We start from the raw sequence: 16,193 nt of genomic DNA, 5'->3' as shown, positions 1-16,193 counted from the left end.
GACCATGACATGTTCCAGGAGAAGAATCTTCAGACTGTATATGTTTTCTAGATCCAAGACTTGAAGCAATCTCACCTTCTTAGAAATGAACAATGATTTCCACTTTCCAAACATTGTCAAGGATTTTATGAGGGACAGATGTACTATGTTTTCCAAGGCATTACATGCTACCTACTCCTGCCACTGATCTCAGGGAGATGGAAAACGTTACTTTTGATAAATTTAGGCTTCTTTTCAAGCACCACCCACGGTGCTAATAACTTGAGGAAGCACAGCATGCTTCTACATGGTCAGTGCTGCTTGCTCAGACAAGTTGATGCCATGAAAAGTCAACATACCTGCAAGATATATGAATTTGTCTAAAACACATGAAAGAGAAGCTGTCATGGCACAAAAAAATTCATTTTTAGGTACAAAAAATAGAGGAAATGGAAATGTTTTTATGCTAAAGCGAAATAAAGGGAAAAGGTATTCCAAACCATAACACATGGTTCTTAATTATCAAATGTTTCAACAAAAGATTAATTTGTCCGACTCTTTTCCAAATAATTTCACTTTATCTCATACCAGTTATACACTACAGCTCATAGGATACCCATGTGACATTTAGATAATCACTCCTAAGTGTTACCCCAAAATAAATCTGCAGAAAAACAATTTAAGTACATTTGGTAAATCTTAACTCTAGGCCGTCCTTGGGCATTAAACAATCTTAGTTGGGCACAAAGAAACGTCTCATTGTTTTATTGATGGTAAAAACTCAATTTTCTCAATTACATTCTGTATTCTATGATCATTTTGTGATTCATGGATATCAAAACAAAGCTCTGATTTTTTTTTTTTTGAAGAGGGCTCTGAAGCCTTGTGAGTTACTGATAAGATGTCACAGCTCCCAACAGCCTACAAGGTAGCATTTTCCCGTAAAGACTGTATTATCCTCTGAGCCTCCAAATACACGACTGCAGTTTGAACCCTGCGTACAAATATCAATACAATTGGAACTGGATATCAAACATGATGTTCACCCCCTACTCTGGGTGTTATGACTTGCTCCCCAATGAGCTAATCCGTTGCCAGTGCCCAGTGGAACTTGACCACTCGTGTTGCATCAAGCCAGAGAAATCTGAGCTTGTTTCCATACGGTTAACAAACATATCAGCTTCAATGTCGGCATGAAACACATATAACAGAGTAATATTAACAATCCCGATTTCTATCGTGAAAACAACAGAAATAAAGAAAGGGGTACACAAGCCACCGTGACAACATAACAGGGCAGTAGTTCTAATAGCTGCCCCCTTCACTGTATCACGAATTGCAGCAGGCTAAGAGCCAGCTAGACCAGATAGCAAATCTTACAGAACAGATAAATGCTGATACGAGTATTGACCATCCGAGCAAAGCAAAGTCAACAGATGTGAAACATGACCATACTGGAACCAACTGTCTATGTGTCTATGAGAGCCATGGGATTTAAAGGAAGGCGTCCTTCTCGAGCAACTTGAGGACCTCATCCTGGTTGTTGAGCTTGGCAACGTCGATGGGCGTCTTCCCATCCAGGTTTTGGAGCGTGCTGCAGTGCACGGGTGACAGTGAGAGCAAAATTGAAGGTAACACGCTTAGGAAGGAAAGGGATGAGTTAACTTACACGGCAGCACCATGCTTCAAGAGAAGATCGACGCACTCCTTGCGCCCATAGCCAGCAGCGTAATGCAGCGGGGTGTTCTTGTTCTTATCCAAAGCATCCACTGCTGCACCGGCCTCAAGAAGGACTTGGGCACACTTCAACTGGAATCCAAAAGCATCAAATTACTTATCACTACTATCATTGCTGATACCTAACATGATCAAACAAGGAAAAAGACGTGGTTCCCACTTTCCAAATGCATTTTACCACCTCATTCTAGATTGTCCTATGCCTACGAAATCATGACACATGAAATAAGGTGACTCTAGATTTTTATTGTTTATCCAGCATGAATAATTGAATATACTGAAATCAAAATAGTAATGGTAATACTAAGAACCGAGAAGTTCAATTACTCTAAACAGCAGGGTAATGAAAACTTATTGCCTGACAGGCTGATACTATAACAATTATTTCTATTTCTAGGTGAGAAATGGACCATTACCAACTCCACAGGAAGTTATGTACCATTTGTGTTCCGAAAAATCAATCTAGACAGCCACCTTGGCCCAACGAAGTGTCTTGCAGCCTGATTATGGGGTAATTGACATGTCTAGGCTGTTCCTCCTATGCAAACATAGGAAGCACCTACCTAGGTGGTCTAACAAAGCAATTAGGTGCTCATGGCAGCACCTTCATTTTCCAATAGTAGTCTATTAAAAGGATGTTTACAAGCAAAACAAATTAAGTGAACCGCAATCAGTAAGACTCGGATCATAGCGGAACAGTAAATAGGATGCTGTTTAGCCCCTGAACTGATCATTCAAGTGCTGGCTGGGTTATAAAATATAGCATATAAGTTTCTGAAAGCTTCTGAAAATAAGGATACCCAATGCGCTTTGCAACCAAAATACTATGAAAATTTGTTCATAGCTTGCCTAGTCATGTGGTATTGTAATAAACAATTTAAAAGCATTCATCAATCGGACATTTCATTAGCTCCACAAGTTTAACTTTTATAATGTTTGAATTAGGCTGTGGATATTCACATACCTCCCCATATCCACATGCAAAATGTAAGGCTCTTCTTCCCTCGGAGTCTTCTTCATCCTTGTCTGCTCCACCATCCAGTGCCTTCTTCAGACCCTATTCCATAGATGTCAAAAGGCCAAATCAGTACATCAGAACCCAATAGCAACGTATGTGGAAACTGTATTTTCTGTGAAGATAAGACAAACACTTTTCAGAACAAAAAAGCAACATTGATGAGTGTATTAATATCATTCAGCATACATCATACTAAAACACGCAGAAATTATGGCCATGCGCACACAGAACATACTACCGCATGCTCCAACATGAATTTTAGGCCATAAAGGAAATTCATGGCTATATCAAGACAGACCAATAAGCAGATCTGATGCAGAGGTTGGTGTGCAAACTGCATATACAAGGTTCAAGAAAACACTAGGCGCTAGGCGGGCGCTAGACCTCTGAACAAAGATTAAACGTGATTAATCGTTTGTGAATTTATTATTATTTTCCATAATATATATTAATTTTTGGATTTATAAGTGATGTAGATGCATATATATGAAAGAATAAATGAGAAATGAAGAGGAATGCCTTAACAGCCCAATACAGCCCACTAGGCTCCTAGCGGCCCACCAGCCCATCTAAACACCCTACCACCCCCACCCCCACCCCCACCCCCATCGATGCCCTACCAGTTCCTAGCAGCCGCCGTCTTCCCCCGCCGCCCGCCGCTCCTCCCTCTCTTCCCCGCGCCGACCGCCGCTCCTCCCTCTTCCCCACGCCGGCCGCCGGCCTCCTTTGCGCCCGCCGCTCCTCCCTCTCTTCCCAGCGCCGGCCGCCAGCCTCCTCTGCATCCGCCACTCCTCCCTCTCTGCTCCGCTCGCACCACCTCTGCTCTACCTCTCTGCTCCACTCGCACCAAATCGAGCAAAGGACGAGCAGAATCGAGCACACGACACAGACAGCCGCCACCACCAGTCGCATCTCCCCCAGTCGCATCTCCTTCCTCTCACCTCTGCAGGCTGGATCTCTCCGGGCTGGCCACATCCACGGCGGTGGTGCGCGCAGCAGCCCGCCTCCCCTCCACGACGCACCACCCCTGCTCCATCCGCTCTCCTCCATGGCGCCACCCCTGCTCTGTCCGCTCCTTCCATGGCGTACGACCCAGCGGCAAAATCAAGCTGAGGAGGGGCGAAATCGAGCAATATGGACACCATGAAGTAAGCATAGATGGAATCACACCCCCCGACAACCCATTTTGCAATCCAAATCTCATCTCTGCTCTTGCTTCCTTCACCATCCATGGGTTCCTCTGTTCACCCAGCGTTTAATTGGGCGTTTATGCCCTAAACGAAACGCTGGGGCTCCGTTTCGCGATTAAGCGCGCCTAGGCGTACGATTAATAACGTTTTTTCAAACATTGTGCATATATTCATCTAGTGAATTAACTGAGCATAGGAATGTCAATGACCCAATTAGTCAAGAGACCTCATGTCTCAGGATAACAATGCAAGCCGTTCATCTTATTTGAAAACATCAACATCATTATAATATGTACAAGATTTAAGTGTTCAAGCCAGTTCACCGTATTGAAAACATCAACATGATTATGATAGCTATATTCCACTGATATCATTCAGATTAAGTAAATCATTCAGATTAAGTAAATATGGCAAACACCAAGTTGTACTAATGGACATTGATAAAGTAGAGTAGCGTCACCAACACAGTATAAAAATATATACAAGAACAGCTCAATTAAAGATAAAACAAAATTTAATCAATATCTCCATTACCTCGTCATCACCAACACTGGCTGTGTGATGGACGATGGATTCATCTTCATCTCCACCTTCCCCAGTTTCTTCAGCACCAGAAGGTTCAGCAGAAGAACCAGCACCAAATGGGAAGCTACCTCCCATTGCCTGGCCAATCTTTTGAAGAGTATCAGGGTCGTTCCAGTACCTAGATGACGAAAAACAGAAATGTGATGAACACTGCAAGCTCTACAAACAAAGAACATCTACAGCAGATATGTCATACTTCATCATTGCAGCAGGATCCCCATTCTCTAACTCATCTATAATTGATTTCAAAGCTGGATCTTCCTTAATGCGGGACATACGCTCTTCCAGCTGCTCCTTGTGTGATGGACTACTAAAGGTTTCCAGCATACTGGACATAGCAGGATCCTGAGCCAAATAATTGAGAGATTTAGGGAATGGACAGCCAAATAAGGCTATGGAAACCAGGGCAGACCTCTGGGGGAAGAAGGAAACAAAATGTGGTACCTGCATAAGAGCATTCCCCAGACGCTCAGCCATTGTCATAAACTGGGGGTTTTCCATGACCTTTTGCATTGTTTCCATGTACTGTTGAGGGTCCAATGGAGGCATTCCCTGTTCTCCTGTACTCTGAGCACTTTTCTGTAGCTGCTCAGCCATCTGGTTGAATGCAGGATCCTTTGCAATTTGATCTGCCATCTCCTTAATAGATGGATCCTGGTAACAAGGGTAGACTTTGAAGCAACTTGCAAACAATCCATGACATGAAATGAGCGACAAATGCAGGTTCAGGAAAGCTAAGGTGGAAGCATGGATGCAGATGGCAGAATCATGTTAAACTACAATAAAATGCATTGATAAACTGACTGAGGGCACATGTACATCTTTCAACTGTCATTAGGAAACTCAGCATGTACTATTGACTCTTTATGACCATAAAGGACCATACATTGAGCAAATTTTGCATAGAAGCAAAGTCGAAAGGATTCGAAAAGCCTGCTGGAGGAACCCCTTGGCGCTCGATGGATGATCCTTCTGGTTTTGAGGCTTTCTTCTCATCTGCAAAAGAAGTGGATCAGAACATAAACACACATCACCTGGTAACTAATTACGACAGAACTGCCAAAGTGCCAAGAAAGAAACTGAATGTAAATAAAATTGAGCAAAATAGGCCACATATTTCCTGCAGTGGTTCATCACTGGGCTGCCCAAAAAAGTAAGAAATTCTTATCGAACAACTACAGACATATACTCCGTTCCTATAAATTAATTAATATGATCGACATGGCTCGCGTGCAGGGGCTGACTTAACATGGACGTGAGGGTTCAACACTTCAACTGATCCCCCAAATTTCGCTAGACAAACTACTACCAGTAGCAGCACTAGTTCAGCGTAACGAAAGCCCTAAGCTAGCTAACAGTGAGATCGAGCTCGCGCGGGCGACGAATCGGGCCACAGGTGAACGGATTGGACCAACACTCTCCGCACACATGAAACAAATCCGGGACAGAATGAACGAACCGCACCAGCTCCGTTGAAAAAAGAGAGGAAAGTTTGGATTTGATCGTCCAAGCAAGGCTGAGATCGGAACAAATTCGACCAATCGAAGCAAGCAAGCGCTCACCGGTAGATCCGGGCGCATCCCCACTCGACGCCATCGCGATAGAGAGGAGGGGGAGGGAGCCTACTACTGGTAGATTGGAATTCGAGGCGGCTAAGCACCAGTGGAAGCTGGACGGGCGCGCTCGGCCCCGGCGGCCCGGCCAGGCGAACGGAGGCGGCTTGGGCGGCGCTGGTCGGCGGTGGCGTGCGCGAGAGTAGTCTGTGGAGAGGAAGCGGTCGTCTGGTGGAGTGGAGGGGGGTGACGCAGCCGGGGATTAATGGGCCGGGCCGGTGCAGAGTCCAGTTGCACAGTTTTTTTAAGTTACTGTGGGCCGTGCTGCCTACGAAGGCCCATATGGATGCCCGACCGGGTCCGTCGGTTGCACTGCGTCGCCTGTTCGGGTCGCATCCCTCCCAGCTGCAATGGCGCTCTCCCCGTCCGTCCCCGGCGCGCCGCCGCAGGGCTCCAGGACCCGTCTGCGGCTGGATCGAGCCGCTTGCCAACCTCGTTGGCCGCCGGCGACGTGTGCCGCTTGCCGTTTCGAAGCGGGCGGTGGGTGCTGCCCCTCGCTCCAGCGATACCCCTGCCTGCGCCGATGAACACATCAGCAATTCGTCCCTCCACGGATATGGAAGGTCCGTTACATTTTCCAAAATGCAGACAGAAATTCTGATTCTTCGTTCACTGCAGAGAGAAACATTTTATTTTAATTTTGAATTTCTTCTACGTGCGTGCTTCCTGTGCTTATGGTCCCTACAGCACTGGGTAGCCACACTAATGTGTATTAGTATGTCTATTTGTTTTCGATTCGTTTGGCACATAATCGTACAGATTAAGAATGACGGGGCCAAATGCTGCCGGATTTCTTGCTGTGTGCTGGTACCTGGGGCAAAGCTATCCACGCCAGCCGCAAGCAAAGATAGTCGAATATTTCATTGGTATTCTCCCCCCAATTGGACCAGCTCCTTTGATTTAGCTTTAATTAACTTTGTTGAAAGACAGGAACTAAAGCATCATGGCCTGCGCTTCTGCCTGCCGTAAGAAGACCGAAAGGAACAAAGCAAGCTTCTTGATTAATGAACAGAGAAGCGTGATTTTGGTGTACTAGCACAGATCAAGATTGGCAGGGCGAGATGCTATAGTGCGGAGGGAGTACCCGTCTTTGGCATCTTACATTTGAGTGTGGCTGAATGTGGCGTAGGCGCATAATAGCACAAAGAAATAGTTGCCTTCAGAATGCATCCATTGAGTGTGCTAGCAGCAGCAGCAACAACAACATAGTCTTTTTTCTCAAGTAAGTTGGGGTAGGCTAGAGATGAAATCCGAAAGAAATAAGTTCAAGGTTCAGGCACATTGATAGCTAGTCTCCAAGCGCTTCTATCCAAAACTATCTCTTTAGAGATATTCCAATCCTTAAGGTCTCTCTTAACCGACTTATCCCACGTCAGTTTAGGTTTACCTCTAACCCCTTTACATTATTGACCCGCTCAAGAACTCCATTACGCAACAGCGCCTCAGGAGGACTTCGTTGGACATGTCCAAACCATCTCAGCCGATGCCGGGTAAGTTTCTCCTCAATTGGTGCCACCCCGACCCTATCCCGAATAACATCGTTCCGGACTCTATCCCTCCTTGTGTGCCCGCAAAACTACCGCAACATCCACATCTCTGCTACACTCAGTTGCTGGACATGTCGCCTTTTTGTAGGCCACATTCAGCACCGTATAACATCGCCGAACGAATTGCCGTCCTATAGAATTTGGCTTTTAGCTTTTGTTGCACCCTCTTGTCACAAAGGATGCCAGAAGCTTGCCGCCATTTCAACCAGCCAGCTGAAATTCTATGCCTAACATCTTCATCAATGTCGCCATCCTTTTGTAGCACCGATCCTAAATACTGAAAAGTATCCATCTGGACCACCACTTGCCTATCTAGACTAACGTCTCCCATCTCATGCCTAGTCGCGCTGATATCGCACATCATGTACTCGGTCTTGGTCCTACTAAGTCTGAACCCTTTCGACTCTAACGTGCGTCTCCACAGCTCTAACTTCCTATTAACCCCTGCCCTACTCTCGTCAACTAGCACCACATCATCAGCAAAGAGCATACACCAAGGGATCTCACCTTGTATATCTCTTGTGACCTCATCCATCACTAAAGCAAATAAATAAGGGCTCAATGCTGACACCTGGTGTAGGCCTATGTTAATAGGAAAGTCAGTGGTGTTGCCATCACATGTCCGGACAAACGTCGTCGCATCCTTGTACATATCCTTAATGAGGGTAATGTACTTAGTTGGGACTTTGTGCTTCTCCAAGGCTCACCACATGACATTTCTCGGTACTTTTGTCATATGGCTTCTCAAAGTCAATGAAGACCATGTGCAAGTTCTTCTTCTGCTCCCTATATCTCTCCATCAATTGTCGTATTAAGAAAATCGCCTCCATGGTTGACCTTCCAGGCATGAACCTAAATTGGTTTTGGGTCACACTTGTCACTCTTCTTAGGCGATGCTCGATAACTCTCTCCCAAAGCTTCATCGTATGACTCATCAGTTTAATCCCACGATAGTTAGTACAACTTTGAACATCGCCCTTGTTTTTGAAGATAGGTACTAATATACTTCTCCTCCATTCTTCCGGCATCTTGTTTGACCGAAAAATGAGATTAAAAAGCTTAGTTAACCTATACTATTGCTCTATCTCCTAGACATCTCCACACCTCAATGGGGATACCATCAAGGCCCATCGCTTTACCTCCCTTCATCCTCTTCAAAGCCTCCCCGATCTTTACCTCCTGAATTCTCCTCAAAACATCTGTTGGTATCGTCAAAAGAGTCATCTAACTCAAGGGTAGGGCCCTCACTCTCCCCATTAAACAACTTGTCGAAGTACTCTCTCCATCTATCCATGATCTCCTCATCCTTCACTAGCAGTCGATCTATCCCATTCTTAATGCATTTGATTTGGTTGATGTCCCTTGTCTTCTGCTCGCGGATTCATAGCCATCCTATAAATGTCCTTCTCCCCTTCTTTCGTGCCTAGCCGCTGATACAGGTCATCATACGCCTTACCCTTTGCTACACTCACAGCTCGCTTTGCAACCCTCTTTGCTAATTTATAGCCCTCGATGTTGACTGCACTCTTGTCAAGGTGGAGGCGTTTGAAACACTCCTTCTTCTCCTTAATAGCCATTTGCACCTCGTCGTTCCACCACAAGGTGTCTTTCCCCTCCTGTTTGCCTCCCGTACTCACGCCAAATACTCTTGAGGCCACCTTCCGAACACATGTTGCCATCTTTAGCCACATGTCATCTATGTCTTCTCCTTCTTCCCAAGGCCCCTCACCTAGCATTCTTTCCTTAAACGCTTGTGCCGCTTCCCCTCTAAGGTTCCACCACTTTGTTCTCGTAATCTTGGCACGTTTGTCCCAGTGGACACGTACCCGAAGACGAAAGTCCGCCACCACAAACTTGTGTTGAGGGACAACACACTCCCCAGGTATCACCTTACAATCTAAGCAATCACGTTTATCCTCCCTCCTAGCAAGGATAAAGTCGATCTGACTCGAGTGTTGTCCACTACGAAACGTCACAAGATGGGATTTCCTCTTCTTAAACACGGTATTTGCTATCAACAAGTCGTAGGCTAACGTGAAGTTCAACACATCCTCCCCCTCTTGACTCCTGCTACCATACCCAAAACCCCCGTGCACTCGCGCGAACCCTACATTAGTCGCACACACATGGCCGTTGAGATCTCCTCCTATGAAGAATTTCACGCTGGTAGGCACGGTACTAACCATGCTATCTAGATCTTTCCAGAACTGCATCTTGGTGATCTCACTAAGTCCTACCTGAGGGGCATAGGCACTGATCACATTCAAAACCGAATCTCCAACTACCAACCGGATTAGGATAATCCGGCCGCCTTGCCTTCTAACCTCTACGACTCCATCCTTAAGCCTCCTATTAATCAAGATGCCTACACCATTCCTACCCGGAGTTGCTGCCGTGTACCAAAGCTTGAAGCTAGTATCCTCAACCTTCTTCGCCTTCTGGCCCTTCCATTTAGTCTCCTGAACGCATAGAATATTTACACGCCTCCTAATTGCTGCATCAACTAGCTCTCGCAACTTACCCGTTAGGGACCCTACGTTCCAGCTACCTATACGAATCCTAGTTGGCTTCGGCTAGCTTCTTTACCCTACGCACCCGTCGAGGGAAGTGCGAAGACCCTTGCTCATTTTTCACTACACCCGGGCGTAGATGTAGCGCGCCATTCAGGTGACGACCCGACCCTTGCTCACTTATCATCGTACCCAGGTCACGATACGACGCGCCCTTGGGGGGATGGCGACCCGGCCCTTGCCCATTTATCACCACACTCGGGTTCCGATGTAGCGCGTCGCTAAGAGGGTTACGCCCCAACGAGTTTCTTGTGGGTTTCAAATCCATTAGAGTGGCTATTTTTTATGCTGGTTTGCCAAAACCCAACGCAACCCTCCTCCTTTACCCGGGCTTGGGACCGGCTATGCTGAGACGACTCAGGAGATAGAGAGTCTTCCAGTCAGCATAGGCGGAGTTATTGAGTGTGCTAGCAAGCTAAGAGAAAATGCATCTTTGTTCTTCTCGTCACCTCCAAGCAGAGGATAAGAATGGATTCAACCCTCACTTGCAAACCAAAGTATCCGCTCTTGCTTGCCTTGATATACACGGAGTCACCAAGTCCGGTATCATCAGAAGACTCTTGCCTTCAACATATTATTTCAGATGATCAATCTGTTCATTGCACATTGTGCTGTTACAACTTCCTCAACCACTTTATCCACATATATTCTTCTCAAGCCACAACGTGTGTGTCAGCAACAAAGGTGGTGATGGAAGCTACAGGGTTGAGCATTGGCAAGTCTGTGCTGGATGGAGCGCTCGGCTACGCCAAATCTGCTGTCGCGGAGGAGGTGGCCCTGCAGCTCGGCATCCAGCGTGATCATGCTTTCATTAGGGATGAGCTCGCGATGATGCAGGCTTTTTTGAGGGCCGCCCATGGCCAGCAAGATGACCATGAGGTGCTCATGACCTGGGTGAAGCAAGTCCGTGATGTGGCCTATGATGCGGAGGACAGTCTCCAAGATTTTTCCATCCATCTCAAGAAACCATCTTGGTGGCGCCTTCCTAGGACGTTGCAAGAGCGACGCCGCATCGCAAAGCAGATGAAGGAGCTGAGGGCTAGAGTTGAGGATGTGAGCCAGAGGAACCTGCGCTACCAGCTCATTAAAAGCGCTGGCTCCAAGCCTGAAACTGCCGCTGAGCTGTCCAGCATTACAGCTGCAGCAATATTCGGCATCGATGAAGCACGGCGTGCTGCAAAGCATGACAAACCAAAAGTGGATCTTGTTGACCTGATCAACCAGGAGGGCGAAGATCTTAGAGTCATCGCTGTGTGGGGAACCAGTGGTGACCTTGGGCAGACATCCATCATCAACATGGCTTACGAGAATCCAGATATCAAAAAGAAGTTCTCATGCCGAGCATGGGTAAGGATCTTGCATCCGTTCAATCTGAATAACTTCATCCAAATCTTAGTAAAGCAGTTTCGATCAGCCATTGGAGTTGATGTTCTATTGGAGACCGAGAAGACAGGAAAAGAGTTGGCTGAGGAGTTCACTGGATACATAAATGAGAAATGCTACTTGATTGTGCTTAATGACCTCTCCACCTTTGAAGACTGGAATGAGATTAAAGCATGTCTCCCGAACCACAAGAAAGGGAGCCGAATCATAATTTGCAGTCCACAGGTTGAAGTTGTAAGCTTGTGTGCAGGGCAAGAAAGCGAAGCATTGGAGCTCAAACAATTGTCCGTGGATCAGACCATTTATGCTTTCTATGAGAAGGTACTATTCTTCGTTCAGAAATCATCTAATTAGTGTTAACTCTTTTTATTGTTTGATTAAGATCTCAGCGTGTTGGATCTGTTATTTTTTATGCCACATCTTTGTAGGCACAATAAAGAGTGTATTGTTTCACATTACTAAGGATTAGCCCTTCGTCCACGCATTTGCACGGCTACTAATTGTAGAGGACATTTTAGTAGTAAAGTTATGGTACAATATGGTTGTATGTTTACTTATCTATATTTTCAACACATGTAAGGTCGTATCTATCTTGTTTTAGCACATCTCATTTAAGGGTTAATGTAGATGCTTTAAAAGTAATCTTCAATTAATAATACTATGTAAATAAAGATGAAATGTTGAAAGCTATATATTACCCTGTAGTAGTCTCCGCACAGTATAATTCTTGTTTAGACACCTCTTTCATAATTGGGCTGGGTAGCAGCCTCCAATATAACTATTATATTCCCGTTCTTAGCTAAGTAATCGAGTTTTTTTAATACACATGTATGGACATATGTCTGCAATAAATTATAATTTTATGCCAATGGTTGTTCCTTTTTCCAGTGAAAAATATTATTTAACATTGAGATTAAAATTGTCACTGATTGTATACTTGTGTTCAGGGTTCTCAGGGTCAAGAAAAGTTATTGATGCAAGCATCTAGCTCAAATGCAGCCACAACAAGTACAAATGGGAGCAAGGCAGTCACATGGAACCTTACTCGCCACAAAACTATAGCAAGCGCTTTCGAGGAACCCCAACTTATCGGTCGAGAGAAGGAAAAGTCTGATGTGGTCAAACTTATTTGCAACCAATCTACTCAAGAACAGTTAGTGATCTCAGTGTGGGGAATGGGTGGTATTGGGAAAAGTAGTCTAGTCAAAGATGTTTATGAAAGCCAGAAGTTCAATGGCATGTTTGAGAAGTGTGCTTGTATCACGGTGATGCACCCTTTTATTCTCAAGGAGTTTCTTAAGAGCTTAATTGAACAACTAACTCTACAGTCTTCCTCTGAAAAGAAGGGAGCAATGGATTTTGGGCACAGCACAAGAAACACAGTAGCAATGATGGGAGTCGAAGCATCAATTAAAGAGTTAGCTAGGGTCCTTGAGAGGAAGAAGTGCTTGATTGTTCTTGATGATGTTTTCATCTAGGGAAGAATGGGAACATATAATACGAAGCTTCCCTAAATTGGATAGTTCATGCCTCATTTTAGTGACCACAAGGGAAGAGAGTATAGAAGAACATTGTTCAAAGAAACAAGAAAATATATACAAGCTCAATGTTCTTAAATACAAGGATGCACAAGACCTCTTCACAAGAAAGGTACTATTACGCTATAATCCTACCATTTGTGTGGATCTTTCATTATAGTATATATAAGGGCAACATAACTTATATGCTTGGATAGCCGAAAGACTAATAATAATGGTACTATAGACATTCTAATAAATAAGTAAACTACACATACCATTCATAAGTGCTTTCAAATCCAATGAACTTAAACTCTACTGATTTCAGGTATTTAAGGAGGCCAAAGATTTGGATAGGCATCCTGAATTAAACGAAGAAGCAAAAATGATCTTGAAGAAGTGCAATGGACTTCCCCTCGCAATAGTCACCATTGGTGGCTTCTTGGCAAACCAACCAAAAGTAGCAGTAGAGTGGAGGAAATTGAACAAGCATATTAGTGCTGAATTAGAAATGAACCCGAAGCTTGAGGCCATAAAAACAATTCTCGGTAAAAGTTATGATGGTCTACCTTATCATCTCAAATCTTGCTTCCTGTATATGTCCATCTTTCCTGAAGATCACAAGGTTAGTCGAAGACGTTTGATACGACGGTGGAATGCAGAAGGTTACTCTAGGGAGATTCGAGATAAGTCCCCGGAAGAAGTAGCTGACCAGTACTTCATGGAACTAATAGAGAGGAGCATGATCCTACCATCTCAACTATCAGTTAATAGTCGAAAAGGAATCGACTCTTGCTAGGTCCATGATCTCATGCGTGAGATTAGCATCTCAAAGTCAATTGAAGAAAATCTTGTTTTCAGATTGGAGGAAGGTTGCAGCTCAAACACCCAGGGCACAGTTCGTCACCTTGTCATAAGCACCAACTGGGAGGGAGATAAGAGTGAGTTTGAGAGCTCAGTTGATCTTTCCCGCATACGCTCGTTAACGGTGTTTGGGAAATGGAGGCCATTTTTCATTTCTGAGAAGATGAGGTTCTTGCGTGTGCTGGATTTGGAAGCCACGTCAGGTCTAGTTGATCATCACCTTGAGCATATAGGGTGGTTTCGTCACATTAGATACCTTTCCCTGAGAGGATGTCAAGGTTTTTTTCACCTGCCAGATTCGATAGGTAATCTAACTCAACTCCAGGTAAAAGGAGCTCTAGGAACTGGAGCACGAAACTGCACTCCAAGTTCTAGGGAAGCTACCGAACCTGGTCAGCTTATGTCTGTTGGCGAAGTCGTTCCAGGGTGAAAACCTCCGTTTCACTTTCCGTCCCGAGGCATACCCGACTCTGATGGTGCTGGAACTGAATGAAATAGACGGCCTCAAATCAGTGGAGTTTGAAGACAGGGCAATGCTTCAGCTTGAGAGGTTGGGTTTTCGTGGCAGTTCTGAAGAAACCAACGCCGGGCTGTTTTCTGGGATATCATTGCTCCCAAGCCTCAAGGAATTTACCATGGACAACAAAACTTACAAGGATGATTTCATGAAATACCTGCAGGCCCAGCTTGCCAGGAATCCAAATGGACCCGCTTTGAAGAGGTTGTGAGGTGCTGTGGAGTCCATCGTGGATCGTGCCAGGTCATTTGCTTTTGCTGCTTCCTTGTTACCCATTTGTGTAAATGGACAATTGATGTGTGTGTTAATTAATCTCCATCCCTACTGCTCCTGTATTTCTCTCGACTGCATATAATTAGGTGTGTCAGTAACTCAATATCCTGCCTAGTGTGGCGTCTCTGTGTCATCAGCTTTTCTTTTATTTGTCTGTACATATTCCCTTTGCTTCCTATGTTGTGCTTGTGTTTTTAAATTTGTGTCAAATAGAATAACCGGCGTGCTTGCATTGTCAGATGGAAGTGAAATGTTCAGTTCAGTAATTGTGCCAAACAAGTGCATCTGCTGGGCTCTGAACCATCTGAATTTGCTTCCTATGTTTGTGTCCTAACAGTTGGCATGCTTCATTCTACATCGCATACTTGTATGATTGCTGGTTGTTTTCTTCGTCTCGGTACCATAATCAACAACCGTAGTGCGTTTTACCATGCCATCTATTTCAGAGAAGGAAAATGTAGTAGCCATCGTATTGTCACCATGTTTTTTCAGACCAAGAGCAACCCCTCTCATATGTCATGAGGAACTGAGATAGGTCAACTGACCCGTTGTATTTGGGTAGCTAGGTAGGCTTGTAGCCATAAGGCCAAGGGGTTAGTTGTAGTGCCGCTGAGAGTGGAGAGGTTGGATCGAATGGTGAGTTTGCATGGTGATGATTGTATTCTTGGTGGGTGTGGTTTTGTTGGTGAAGGTCGTGGCCTTCGGTTTGGTTGAATGTTCCGGCTGAGAAGTGGAACATTTGGTTGCTTGGCTGCTGGGTATCCTCACAAGCTTTTTGCAGTTTCTCAATTTCGGCCTGCATGATGGCCGTTTGCGCTTGGCTTCGGCTAGCTTCTTGGCTTGCTCTACTGCCCTTTGCTTGGTTGCTTGTTGAGCATTGAGGTTTCCCTTGCTCAGCTGTCTGGGCGAAGGTTTGCTCCTCTGGTGAGGTGACTTGCCCAGCCGGGACATCGTGGAGGCTGGGACCTTCAGTCTCAGGGTTGTTTGGGTCGGTGGCTTTTCTTTTGGTGGGAGCCATCGAAGGTTTGTGGGACTCGAGGGTTGTTTGTTCGAGAACACGGTGGGCGCCTCTGTTAGGGTCGGAGTTATGAACCCAAGCAGAAAGGATAGAATAAGTGAAAGTAGTGAAAAGGGAAACAATGGCACATTCATAAATTGCACTATATTCCGAAAAATGTTCAATGTTGACGCTCAATAAAAACTAATTCCAGGCATCAACTTGATCAGAAAATCATGAGAGTTTGCATTTGTTACACGCATCTTTTTTCCAAATAAATGCCTAAACCCACTTTACCCGTAGAACATATGCAAGATGTGTTTTCGAGCTAAAATGCAGGTTGCAAGCAAACTTTGGTCCAAGGTAGAAATCGTCAATAAAACAAAGCGCAATTGAAAGGCTT

General features: G+C 45.0%; 1 protein-coding gene and 1 pseudogene across 1 annotated transcript; one reads left to right on the top strand and one right to left on the bottom strand.

Moving 5' to 3' along the window:
• Positions 1-1,143: 1,143 nt before the first annotated feature.
• On the bottom strand, positions 1,144-6,342 carry LOC120680104 (ankyrin repeat domain-containing protein 2A-like). Its single transcript, XM_039961734.1, has 8 exons — positions 6,072-6,342; positions 5,396-5,505; positions 4,954-5,163; positions 4,706-4,854; positions 4,459-4,627; positions 2,681-2,773; positions 1,649-1,788; positions 1,144-1,573 (listed from the first exon to the last, which is right to left on the bottom strand). The coding sequence occupies exons 1-8, from the start codon at positions 6,103-6,105 to the stop codon at positions 1,474-1,476; spliced, it is 1,005 nt and encodes a 334-aa protein (XP_039817668.1). The 5' UTR covers positions 6,106-6,342; the 3' UTR covers positions 1,144-1,473.
• A 4,172-nt stretch (positions 6,343-10,514) lies between these two features.
• On the top strand, positions 10,515-14,992 carry LOC120680166 (annotated as a pseudogene).
• The last annotated feature ends 1,201 nt before the right edge of the window (positions 14,993-16,193 follow it).

This window comes from Panicum virgatum, chromosome 6N (assembly GCF_016808335.1).
Source record: "Panicum virgatum strain AP13 chromosome 6N, P.virgatum_v5, whole genome shotgun sequence".
NCBI lineage: Eukaryota > Viridiplantae > Streptophyta > Magnoliopsida > Poales > Poaceae > Panicum > Panicum virgatum.
The sequence above is the reverse complement of the archived record's forward strand: the minus strand, read 5'-3'. Positions and strand labels throughout refer to the sequence as shown.

Excerpts from the sequence above, each read along its gene's own strand:
- LOC120680104 (XM_039961734.1), bottom strand. The coding sequence starts at position 6,105 with ATGGCGTCGAGTGGGGATGCGCCCGGATCTACCG. Across the intron at positions 4,855-4,953 it reads TGGGGAATGCTCTTATGCAG|GATCCTGCTATGTCCAGTAT; the intron begins GTACCACATTTT and ends TATTTGGCTCAG. Across the intron at positions 1,789-2,680 it reads TTGCATGTGGATATGGGGAG|TTGAAGTGTGCCCAAGTCCT; the intron begins GTATGTGAATAT and ends TTTGGATTCCAG.